The sequence below is a fragment of the Phyllostomus hastatus genome, unplaced genomic scaffold (genome assembly GCF_019186645.2).
Source record: "Phyllostomus hastatus isolate PE091 unplaced genomic scaffold, TTU_PhHast_1.1 phas_scaffold_317, whole genome shotgun sequence".
NCBI classification, from domain to species: Eukaryota; Metazoa; Chordata; class Mammalia; order Chiroptera; family Phyllostomidae; genus Phyllostomus; species Phyllostomus hastatus.
This window is the reverse complement of record NW_025334023.1, coordinates 1-13359: the sequence shown is the minus strand read 5'-3', so window position 1 is coordinate 13359 and position 13359 is coordinate 1. Positions and strand designations below refer to the sequence as shown.

At 37.9% G+C, this 13359-nt stretch overlaps 1 protein-coding gene and 1 pseudogene across 1 annotated transcript; both read right to left on the bottom strand.

Annotated features, from left to right (window-relative positions):
- Positions 1-160: 160 nt before the first annotated feature.
- Positions 161-1130, bottom strand: LOC123805310 (annotated as a pseudogene).
- A 2835-nt stretch (positions 1131-3965) lies between these two features.
- Positions 3966-4907, bottom strand: LOC123805634 (olfactory receptor 51G2-like). Its single transcript, XM_045818326.1, has one exon. The coding sequence runs from the start codon at positions 4905-4907 to the stop codon at positions 3966-3968; it is 942 nt and encodes a 313-aa protein (XP_045674282.1).
- Between the last annotated feature and the right edge of the window lie 8452 nt (positions 4908-13359).

The following is a 13359-nucleotide window of genomic DNA, read 5'->3' as shown; positions in this document are numbered from 1 at the left end:
CAGTTATCAGCATACTCTAACCCCAAGCCTTCTAGTATGTTGTTGCTGTTAAACCAATAACTTGAAGTTTCATGGGGCAGCTGAGTATATATAGTACATATTCATGTCAATATCTATTACTTCATTGCAATTCTTTATTCCCATTTTTGTTTGAAAATTGTTAAGTGAGCTTGGCATTTGCTGCAAGAAATACCCCATCAAACCTGTTTGTCACATAATTTCCGAGGATCCAATTTCTAATGTGCTGAGTCATCACAGAGTACACGCTGAAATTCATTAGTGTAGGAACCAGAAGGAAAGTATCAGCTATGAGGACCCTAATAACTGGTGAAACATTTTTGGCAAGTGAGTGAATAATAACTAAGGTGACAACAAGTGCATAGAAAATGAATACTTACAAATATGGGAGAAGCAAGTGTTGACGACCTTGAGGCGGCCTTTGTGTGAGGCTGTGACCAATACAATTTTCAAGATCACCATGTAAGACACAGAAATACACACCAACTGTAACATAGCTGTTAGAGCCACAAACAGGCCACAGATAAAATTGACGTGTTGTCAGAACAAGCCAACTTCATGATACCCTGATGGAAGCAATAGAAGTGAAATAGAAGGTGTTTCTTGTAGAATCTATGCCTGTTTAGAATAAAGGGAAGAGGCAAACCAATAACATGCTTTGTATAGCAAATACAAGGCCAATTTTAATGACTCTGTCACTGGTCAGGATGGAGGTGTAGCTCATAGAGTGTGGATGGATATAAAGTGATCCACTGACATAAGAAGAAGAAATGACGACTCCATAGATAAGAATCCATGAATGGAAAATGCCTGTGCAAAGCAGTCATCAGCGGAAATTCCAGTGGCATTGAAAAAAATTCTCTGCATGGTTGGATGTGAGTAGAAGGACAGTTGAGGTCCAAAAAGGCCAATATGGACAGAAAATAGTACATAGGCTCATGCAGAGAGGTCTCCGCTTTTATGAAAAGGAGGATGCTATAGTTCCCCAGAATGGCAATGAGGTATGTGAGGCCAATGGGGATGGAGACCATGATGTGAGTATGTTCCATCCTTGGGATCCCAATGGGATAGAAGGTAGAGATGTGCACTTCGCAGGTGTTCAAGACTGACATTGCAGGAATGAGATGGAATCAGAATGTGGGTCTCAGAGAGCCTTTCTACAACAGCTTAAATACATTAACTCAGATGTGTATGCTTTAATCATCTGGCATGAAAGGTAGTCTCTGGATAGAGGAACCTGAAGGGGAGCAGTGGTTTGCAGATTTTTATAATCCTAAGGTTTGTCTTATCTAGAACTAGCAGAAGTTGGGTGTAGTTTTGTGAGGTATATAAACCAGGCAGTCTGTGTATGGTTAGAATCGTATCAATTTAAAGTAATTGATTGTGAAAGTATTTCAATTTGGTGCCAGCGAGCTTGAGCTGAAGGAACTACTTGCTCTGAAAATATACTGTGAAAGTTTACAGGTAAATACACAGGGACTATTTTTAACTCATTTATATAACACCATGAAATGAAATATTAGCCATAAAAAGGACTGAAGTACTGATACATGCTACATTAGTATGCTAAGAGAAAGACATCAGCCACAAAATGCCACATATTTTAATAATTCATTCATATCCAAATCCAAAACAGGGAAATCTACTGAGTCAGAAAGTATATCATTGGTGCCTTAAGACAAGGTGAAGGATATAGAGAAAGAAGTGATAGCTAAAGAGTGTGAGATTTCTTTTTGAGATGATAAACATTGATTGACAGTTATACATATCTGTTAATATATTTAAAAACACTGATGTATTTTTTAAGATTTTATTTATTTATTAGAGAGGGAAGGGAGGGAGAAAGAGAGAGAGAGAGAGAGAAACATCAATGTGCGGTTGCTAGGGGGCTGTGGCCTGCAACCCAGGAATGTGTCCTGACTGGGAATCAAACCTGCAATGCTTTGGTTCACACCCACGCTCAATCCACTGAGCTATGCCAACGAGGTCGAAAAACACTGATGTATTTTAAATGGGTGATGTATGGTATGCAAATTGCATCCAAGAGAGCTGTCAACATTTTTAAAAAAATAAAACAATACTTAGCAAAGTAATACTCTAACAAATACATGTATTTTAAGTGAAGAAAAGAAAAAACATATGCCATGATAACATAAATCAAAAGAAAGCTAGACAACCTACTGAATTCAGAAAAGACACACTTTATCTTTGTTTTTTTATCTTTTCTAAAGTATATTTTACTGATTATATTATTACAATTGTCCCATGTTTTCTCCTCTTTATTCCTCTCTGCCCTGCACCTCCCTCCTACCAGCATTCCCAGTGCTGATTCTCTGGTAGGTGATTTTGTGTACATTCTAGGATCCTGTGGGTCTCTTCAGCATGTTCTCCTGTGAGGCTAGGAGGTTCTCCTGCCACTGCAACTCCATAATTTTACAGCCAGAGGTTTGAGGCTTTCTTTCCCCATGCTGGAACGCTGGGTTTCATGGACTGTCTTGCTCCCCACTTGTTCTTCCCAGTTTATACACCTGCAAATGTGGGACCAGCTGGTCCACCAGCCACCACCTTACCCACCTGATCCTCCAGCGGCCACCTTGCTGCATGTCCATTCTGCCCCAGCTGCCTGTATCCTCCCCTCCTACCACACTGAATGTTGTTTCTTCTCTAACTTCTTGGTTGTCACACTTCCACACAGATCGATTTTCAGGCAGTTCTGGTCATTTTTTGTTTTTAAATTTATTATACTTCTTCTGGTTGTGTGAGGAGGTAGTGTATCTACCTACACCTCCATCTTGGCCAGATCAGAAAAGACTACTTTAGAATGAAAGAAAATTTCAAGGATAAAGAACATTACATTTTTTTAAAAGATTTTATTTATTTATTTTTAGGAGGGAAAGGAGGGAGAGAGAGAGAGAGAGAGAAACATCAATGTGTGGTTGCTGGGGGTTATGGCCTGCAACCCAGGAATGTACCCTGGCTGGGAATCGAACCTGGGACACTTTGGTTCTCAGCCCACACTCAATCCACTGAGCTATGCCAGCCAGTGCAGAACATTACATTTTAATGAAGGGATTACCCAGAGAGACATAGCAAATCTTAACATCTACATACCTAACAATGTAGCATCAAAATACTTGGGGAAAAGCTGATAGCATAACCAAGAAAAAAATAGACAAATGTGTTATGATGTTTTGGAACCTTTGACATCTCTCTTCAGTAACTAACAGGTTAAAAGCAGATCAAAATGGCTGAAATGTGGGTCTCAGAAGTGTCTGCCTACTCAGAATATAAAAGCCTCCATAAGTTTCTAAACACAGAAACATGATGGTTTGGGATCATATGAGAGCCACTCTAATCAGTTTAATAATTTGAGCCAAGGTGTCTTCCTTTAATGCTTCTGAAAACATCCTGAGCTTTGTCCATTTGTCATGGAATTTCTCTTTATAGAAGAAGTCTTTCTTCCTGGAATCATTTTTCTCTCCTGAACAGGAGATTTTTAAAAAATGCATTAAAAATACCTTCATACTACGGTCTATTTCATGAGCAAATATAGCTCTTGACCACAGAACCCATAGGAGACCCAGTGTCATAACCTAAATCTTCTATAGAAATTGAGGGCTTTAACAAGGTGTGATGAATAACTTCACGAGATTGTTGATTTGATGAATCTTACTTTCACAAATGTTTATTGCTGATTATTAAAAGAGTTCTTCTAAGAATGGGTTTAAGGACCATATTGTTTAGTATGTCAACATGAATGTAAAACAAAATCATGCCTTTATTCTCTACACCAAAAAGATAAGATTTACTGTTGTTAAGGTTTGTGTCTAGTTTCTTAAAGTCAAAACATTATCACTAATATATAAATTGAAAGTTCTACAGTGGTGTGAAGTACCCTAATAAATATAAAGAGGGGGAAGAAAGTTGTATTTTAGAACCTTTTTTCCCTAAACTTTCTGTTGTTTGAATTTCTTGAGAATTCTGTCACGAATCTGCTTGGTTTTGACACTGTAGACAATGGGGTTCATGAGGGGTGGAACCAGCAAGTAGACATTGGCCATGAGCACATGGACAATTGGGGAAGCATTCTGCCCATAACGCCGGATCATAGATAGCCCAATCATTGGTGTATAGAAGGTAAGAACAGCACAGACGTGGGAGATACAAGTATTGAGAGCTCTCACCCTCTCTGTTTTGGAGGCTATACTCAACACTGTGCCAAGGATGAGGATATAGGAGAGGAGGAGGAGCACTGAATCAAGTCCCATGGAGCAAAGGACCACTATGAGGCCATAGATGCTGCTGACTCGACGGCTGGACACAGTTGTCTTTATGAGGTCCTGGTGCAGGCAGAAAGGGTAGGAGAGAATATTGACAGGCCGATATTGAAGCCTCTTTAGGAGGAAGGAAGCTGGAAAGACCAGAGCCAAAGCCCTTCCAGCAATTGCCAACCCAATCCCAATGATGACACCATTGGTTAGAATGGCTGCGTAGCGCAAGGGCTCTCGGATGGCAACGAGGCGGTCAAAGGCCATGGCTAACAGCACGGCTGACTCGATAATTGAGAAAACATGAATGAAGTACATTTGGACCAGACAAGTGTTGAAGGAGATCTCCCGCGCATGGAACCAGAAGACACTGAACATTGTAGGCAAGGTTGTAGTGGATAGGCCCAGGTCAGTAAGTGCCAACATTGACAGAAAGTAGTACATTGGTTGGTGTAGGGAAGGCTCAGTTCTGATGATAAATAGGATAGTAATGTTCCCTGCAACTGAGGTGGCATAAACAAAGAAGATGGGGAGGGAAAGCAAGCCATATCTGCTTTCAAGGCCTGAGAAGCCTGTCAGGAGGAAGCGAGGGTATAGAGCAGAGCTATTGAAGACAGACATTGTGGGAATGGAGACACTTTCAATCTATGTGGGGAGACAAGAAAGGAAAACAATTAAGGTAAAAGTCAATATTGCAAAAAGAAGCTCTGATGCACACTGCTCTGTTTTCTGTTTCAATCACTCTTCTGCTCATTGTATATACATTACTACCTACATTTATTATTTTACCAATTAATTCATTATTTCCTCATTGCACATTTATTGAGAACATATTTTATAAAGGAAAATTGGGTACTCTCAAAATAGAGAGTAATATATAAAACATGTCTTCAAGTAAACACTTACACTCTAGTGGATAGAAAGAGCTCAAATTAAAACAAAGTGTAGTTTAAAACACAGAAAGAGGATCTATCCTGGCCCAGGGAGGTTAGCTAAGATTTATGAAAGGTAATTCTTGAATTAGTTTCTCAAATGACAAATATGAGTTCTGTGGGAACAGAGGGCTGTGATAGATACTCTGTGCTGATGGGCACCCATGCAAAGCAGGAAACTCTTTGCATTACAACTGTAAATCAATATAATTGAGCAAAGCTGTAGGTGGCATGGCTTTTCAGATTGTTATTGGAGTTAAGAGGGAAATTCTGAGGGTAATTGTGCATCAATACATAGAGCTGGGACTTAATGTTAGAGGATAAAAGATGACACTTTTTAAAGTTAATGATTTGACCAAATGTATATTATATCAGTGCCAACCTAGAACAAATGTTAAGATTGTTTTAAATATTGACAGATGAGAAAGCAGGGAAATCCTTTAGAAGGCTCTTGTAGTCCATAAAAAAATGGATAAAAGTGAAATGTGACAGAGAGGAGGATAAAGAATAAATAGATATAAAAGTTTATAGGTAGAAAAAATGAAACATTGTTCGATGATCATATGTTAAGAATAAGCAAAAGGAAGAAAACCAGGAGATGTGAAGTTACTTGGTAGATTTTGGTGTCATTCATAGAAACAAACAAAAATTTTAAAGTTGGAAAGACTAGGAGTTAAGATTAATTCAGTTTGGTTAAAATAAATTTGAGGTGTGTGTGTCAACCAGATGAGATAGTGGTATTTTTGGTTCCATAAAGAGTTGTCAAAAGGGAAATGACTGCTACTTGGAGAACTGGGAAGGATGTGTAATAGAGCAGAAAGAGAAAGAAATAATCCTTCGGAAAAAAAATGAAAAACAATGCAAAAGAACACATGGCATGTGAGAAGAAGAGTCTAACAGGCACCAAGTAGACAACATGTGCTCAGGGAACATAAGAGGCAGAGGTTACTAAGGACTGAAGAAGATGAGGCATTTTAATAGAATCCTAAAGACTGCCATTACTGAGCAACATGATGGTGACCCAATTTCAGCTACTCTAGCCACAACATATTAATGAAATTTTTTTTCACAGAGTATCATTTTTTTCAAAGTTCATCTGTTCCCTAATCTGTCCTGCTCCACTAATACACTTCCATTTTGTGATTTCTTCTGACAGACTTAAAATAACCAATTTCCTCCCTTCCTAAAGGAGTCACGGGAACCTTTTCACTCTGATACCACTTTCTTCCCATTCTAGAAACAGATACAATAAAGAAAGGAATTGGCTTACATATTCACATAGTCTGATTTATATACTGTATTAATCATAGCATATTAGGCAATACTGGTCCTTATACAATGCCCTCACTATCCCAGCTTTTCATATCTCAAACTTCCCTTTGCCCTTTAGCATCATTGAACAAGAATTATCATCACAGTGGCATTTGCACGCAGTTATATTCTCCTCCCTTCAGATCCTCCCTCAAATCCTTCAATGTCTTCAGACACTCCATCCTGCCCAGGTATGCCAGTCTTCCCTCTTAGATGTTTTTTCTGACTCCTTTGTAGAAAATCCTCTGACTTAGGATATTCATAATTCATCTCACTTAAAGGGGTCTGTTGGATACAGACACAAGCACCCTGATCTCAGTGGCTACTTCTCCACAGTGAAAAAAAAGACAAGAAAAAGCCCTGAGGGCAACTGCCATTCATTATTTCTATCATTTTGAACAGTTTACTAAACTTCTTTGAACATGAAAATTGGGACCTGTGTTACCTTATATAATATTCAAGAGATTCAAGAAAATGTATCTAAAGTGCTCAGCACAGAGTCTGAGACCTAGGAGTTACTTTCAGCTTAAGTAAAGCAAAAAATTAATGGATATGCAGAAGTAGTCACATCTAAAACATATCAGCCATATACAACAGTGATCCAAAGACAGGTGAACTGGAGTGGCCAAGTGGAGTGTCACTGGTAAACATGTTACCCCTCAGGACTTAGGAGGATTACTTTTCCTAAATTCCTCTTTCGGCTTATAATATTGCTGAGTGTATATGACGTGCATGAGAGTGAGATACAGGAGGTACTGGAATCATCATGAATATCATCATTGCCATCATCATTTTAACCTTATAATTTTCAGTTAATAAGAGACAGCCATGTGTGAGAAACCAGAGATTTCAGAGCATGATTCCATCATTTATAGTATCTATACCTGGAAGTGAATTTTAATGGCATTCCATTGCAAACCCTTTTAAGCATCCTTTGAGGATGATAGTCTGGCTTCTTTGGGTGAATGACAATCTGTATCTCTGAACCCCAAAACAGTAATTTCACTTGGCCAGCTTTCTACTTCCTGGGTTCTTCAAATAGGTACTAATCTTTTATCCATGTTTCTCACCTCAGAAACATTCCTTCATGCATACCTGAGCCCACAGGTGTAGACAGTCACTCACCCTGCTGCAGCTTGTTCAGGGATAGGGGATTCTTGTAAGAAGAGAGAGCCACCAGTGATGAACATAAGAGAATTTATATGTGTGTGTGCACACATACATTTATACAGTGGATCCTAAAGCAGATAGTTCTTCAAGGAAGCATAGCTTTCCTCAGGAAAGCTTCCATTTGTTTTGCAGCAACTCCAGAGCCAAGATGGCATATTTGGGGGTTCAGCATCCTTGACTCTATCCAGCAATGTGCTTCATTAGCACTATACCTTGTGCTTTAACTACTCTGAACTCAGTGTCCCTCCCCAGACTAGTCCATTCTCTCAAGATCATTTTTTTTCCTAATGCAATCTTCAGGGAGTAAAAATGATGCCACTGATGCCACCGCATTGGAGCTTTTTGTCTTGCTCAGGGGAAGGAGATGATTATGCCAAATTCTCAAGGTGGGAGTCCAGATATGGCAGCAACTGGAAAGTATCTCTGAACTCATCTGATGGAGAAAATGGGCTGGTTTAGTTAGTCAGAATGCTGTGCAAGAAAAATTCTGTGCTCTGAAGAATCAGAGACATAGAGCAAGTTCTAACTGCTCAAATGTGAATTATTTAGTCTGCCTATATCAAATTTTTCTAAAATGTACAAGAGGCCACTGTCCAAATAGAATTAATGGCCAAACATACCAGGTAAACCTTGACAAAATTCTTTTTGGAACAAACTGCACATTGTAATTCCATTGTGTGTGAACATTAATATTGCTTGCTAATGTTTCAGACTTTTCCAGACATATGGTATCCAGGGAGCATTTATTAATTGTTGAAATTTGTGTTCAGCAGATCTCCATGTGGGAAACAGGAGTTGAGAGAATCCTTAATGTAAGGCAGTAATTCTCAACATGAAGAAAATTTCTTCCTAAAGCGTTATTTGACCATGTCTGGAGACATTTTATGTTGTCACAAGGGGGGGCAAGGTTAAGGGCATCTGGTTTGTAGATAGTAGGGATTCTCCTAAAATCTTACAAGGAGGACACAGTTCCCACAGCAAACAATTGTTTAGTCTAAATGGTAAGAGTGCCAAGGTAGAGAAATTTTGCTTTAAACTGTGGGAGGGCACAGGAACAAATGGGGTTGGGGGAGGTGAGGGAACAAAACTAAACAAAAACTCAGTATTCAGTGTTTAAGTCTCAGGGTAATATGAAAGCAAAACCCAAAGGCTCTGTAACTACAACAGTACAGAGAATGGACTGCTGAGCCAAAGGTGCTTATCTTTGAATTCTGGTGCTGACACTCAATGAATGACTATGCAACCTAGTGAACACTGCTATTCAGACTTTTCTCCTCAGTTTCCTTATGTGTACAATGAGTTCATAATAATGAACTCTTTGTTTGTAAATGTTCAATGAGTTAATATATGTATATCTTTAGAAGATATTAAGTCCTTAATAACAGATGACCAAAAATTGATTCCCTAATCCTTTGGTACAGCTTTGTTATTTAAAATTAATCATTCCTAGCATTCTTCCAATCTTCCAAATTTGAGACCCTATATTTTATGCTCTGAGCTGACACTGATTTCAAAGACCCTGTCAAGTATTTTCAAAGGGTACATCAAATTTCACAGACATTAAATAATTAAATCATAAGGTCAATTTCTCTGAATCTCATTTCATGAGTATCAGACGGCTTTTTACTGTGTGACATTGGTTAATAAGATTATATGGCTTTCAAGCATATAGTTCTACATGCAGCATTATTCCCAGTGGCCAACACTTCAAAACAATCAAAGTGTCCTTTCATAATTGATTAGAGAAAGATGTGGTACATATATAGAGTAGAATGCTACCTAGCCATAAACAAAGATGAAACCCTTCCATTTGCAACATCATGGATAGGCCTTAAGAATATCATGCTAAGTAAAATAATAGACAGAAAAACTTAAGAACCATATGGTTTCACTCATATGTGGGGCAAAAAACTGAGAGCAAGAAATGAACAAACAAGAAAAACAAGTGATCCCTGGACAAGAGGCTCAGTTGGTTTGAGCATCATCTCATACTCCAAAAAGTTGAGAGTTCACTTCTATGCCAGGGCACATACCTGGGTTGCAGTTTCGATCCCAGATGGGTGATACAAGTGGCAAACAATTGATGTTTCCCTCACACATTGATGTTTCTCTCTCTCCCTTTCTCTCTATCTAAAAGCTATAAACATATCCTCAGGTGAGGATTCAAGAAAAATAAGAAGAGAGAACAAACATACAAAAATTTATACACATAGACAATGATATGGTTGTTACCCGAGGGAAGCAGGTGGGTGGATAGTAAAAGGTAGAGGGGGTCAACTATATGGTGTTAGATGGCTCTTTAACCATGATTTGGATTTGTATGTATGTTTATTTTCAAAAAGCAAACTCATTTCTTGGAGAGTATGCATCTAGTTTTAAAAGGTTGCATTTCTCATATTAATTTAATATGTTGACATTCTAAAATGTACATTGTATCCATGAGTTTGTTTTGGGGGATTCAGCTCTCTTGGTATCTTATTAGTCAAGAAATAGTACTAAGAATATTTTTTTTCTGAAAAGGGGAAATAACCCAAGCAAATATGAACAACAAAATCAATTAATAATCTTTCTGATATTTTACCTTATTTCCACCTCCATCAATTTTAATAAGACTTAATTTAAATGATTAGTTCCCATGTTCATTTTTCTTCTGGAAGATTAATCACTAACTTTGTCTTTGCTGTTTTCCAAGATGACACCATTCTCCAAAACTTTCTTAAATCTCATTATTTTTCACAAATATTAACCACAAAAATCCATAATCACATTCATTTTTCTTTCAATAACGTTTTGTAGATTTTGTTGACTGAGCTGATGGGAGAGCAAACAGGGCAACAGTCCACTTCAAAGTGAGTTTTATTACCCACAGAAAAATATTTAAATATATTCACCCAAACTTAAAGTTACCTTGTTCCTAATTCACTTTATGAGCAGAATTAAGATAATGTCAGTGTTTTTGTGGGGAATCTGGAAAGCTCTCATTTTCTTAACATGGTATCTTCACAGAAACCCAAGTTCATCACTGAGCCTGATGCAGAGCTTCCAGGGAGGACATGTGAAAGCTGGCAGTGGGGAGTGACATGGCTTAAGATACTCAAGATGATGAAAAATGCTTATTAGATCAGTGGAAATCATTTGAACTCTGTATCCTAATACTAACCATTTCTTAACTCATCCTATTAACTGTTGAGTGCATTTTCTTCTCTGAATCAGTTTGTTTATTGAGGCATCATATAGACATGGTTCAATGCATCAAGGAAACAGAAATCATAGCTCCTTTCCTCAAGGCACTTTATTGGGACAAGTACAAGCCTTCCATAAAATATCCTTGTGCTAATACCTAAAGTGGGACATGTAAAAGTATGAAAAAATAGACAAATAGGACAATGAATAGTTGGCATGTGAAACATATTCAAAAGTTCTGGCACCTCTATGATTCAGATGTTGGAACATTTAAAGTTGTCCCAGAGGTTCTGAAGCCTCTCCTCATTTTTTTGAACCCTTGTTTCTTCATTCTGTTCTGGTTGGATGATTATTTTTTTCTTTTGTTCCATCAGAAGTATTTGAGTCCATGAACTAAGTGGGGGAGGCGATACTGGAGGGTGTGAGGGTATATAGAGTCGAGGGGTGAAAAAGGGGAGAAAAAAATTGGGACAACCATAGTAGCATAATCAATAAGATATACTTTTAAAAATTTCTCACATGTGGTGGAGATGAAAAAGAAACAATATCAGAATAAATATTTAAGAGACCATGGCTGAGTAATTTTCATTTGAAATTAGTGTTCTGTAGACTATCAGGAATTTATATCTTTCCTAAAAAGTTTATAGAGAGAAAACCCCACACCAAGGTAGCATCTTTAATGAATCATTTAAAACATTTAATGAAAGAACAGAAACCCTACATATGTATTTATATTAAGAAAGGAATCACTTCTTAATCATTTTTATGAAGCAAGGTGTAACTTGTATCCCATAAGTAGACAATGACATCACGTACGGGAGCTTAGGCTGCAAGTTTCTTTTTCTTTTTTAAAAAGAACTTTATATTTTATTTTTTTTAATTACAGTTTACATTCACTATTATTTTGTCTTAGTTGCAGGTGTACAGCATAATGGTTAGACAATTTCATACCTCACAAGTGCTCTCCACTATATTTCCAGTACCTACCTGGCACCATACAGCATTATTACAGTATTGTGGACTATATTCCTATGCTGTACTTCACATCCACATGACTGTTTTGTAACTACTAATTTCTACTTCTTAATCCCCTCATGTTTTCACAAGTTCTTCACTAAAGTGTGAGCTGGGCAGTGCATGTCCATGTCCATTATAAGCCACTTCAGGGTCCTTTCTCTTTGAGGTATTGTGAGACAGTCTGGGCAAGTCTTAAGTTTCTCCTGGAGATTGGAGAATGTTACTAACACATGTTCTTTCTACACTGTTTTCTTCATGCTACCTCTTTTACCTGGAATACCTTGCCTAGTGATGGCAAGGTATTGTGGATGTGCTGATAATACTTAACTAACTCTCAAGGAAAAAAAGTAAAGCCTTGGAATTTACAGTTTACCAGTTTCAGTTTTGGAAATACTGCCACCATGACCAGTTTCAAACTAGCGATGTGACATCACAGAAGGTGGAGTTGGAACAAGATATCAACAATTGGCTTTCACAAGCCAGTACAAGTCAGCTTCAGCAAGCCCATTTCTTTCACTCTTTGTCTAGCTGACAACAATGAATTTGACCCACAAGGTACAACTAAATTGTCAATTATTTTAATTCCTGATTTCTAAATCTTCACTGAAAATTGGCCACTCTTTAATAGCAATATTGCACTATTTACCTATATCCATGCTGGCATCTACTAACTTTACTAATCTTTATATGTGTGTATCTCCACTGTTAAACATTAATTTTTAACATGAAGATCATGCATTCTGTTTTGTACATATCCACAGTACTGAAAGCAATAATTGTCACAGCCAGTATTTCATATTCCTCAGTATAGTTTTAGAGGGTGAGTAAACAGGCAACAGCATTTACACTGTAACTACTTTATGTGTACTCATGACAGCTGGGTGAGACCAGCCCCATAGTGCTGTGTTCATGCAGCAGCCATGACCCCAGGAATAGGTATGAGATAATAAAATATCACCAATAAAAGCAGCCGTGTAAGTTATCTTAATGAAGAAGAAGAAATCTATGTGTTACCTTTAATAAAGAAACTGAGGAAGACACAATAGTAATAGTAAAGATCCACATAAGCATGCAGAACAAGAGGAGAAAATATTACCAAAGGATAAGGGTGGTTATTTTGCCAAACTCACTAACAGGTTAAAATATCAAATCTGTGCTGTAGTAGTGAGCAGAGAATCTGTACATTTTCCCAGATGTTCAGACCTGCACTGTCAGCCTTTCTTGAGCCACTCCCATGTTTCTGCCCCAGTACTTGCTGGTAAGTTGAAAGAGCAGCTAGGTCTACAGTGGCAGTGGGAGACAGGGCATCACTGCCTGGTGATGAGATGAAGACTTAGTCCATAGCCAATAGCCACATTAGCAGTTAGAAATTCCAGGAGCTCAAGTTCTAAACTTACCCCAAGAAGTCAGAAATATTTTCATAAACAATTATAACATTTTAGCAGGAGAAACACAATATG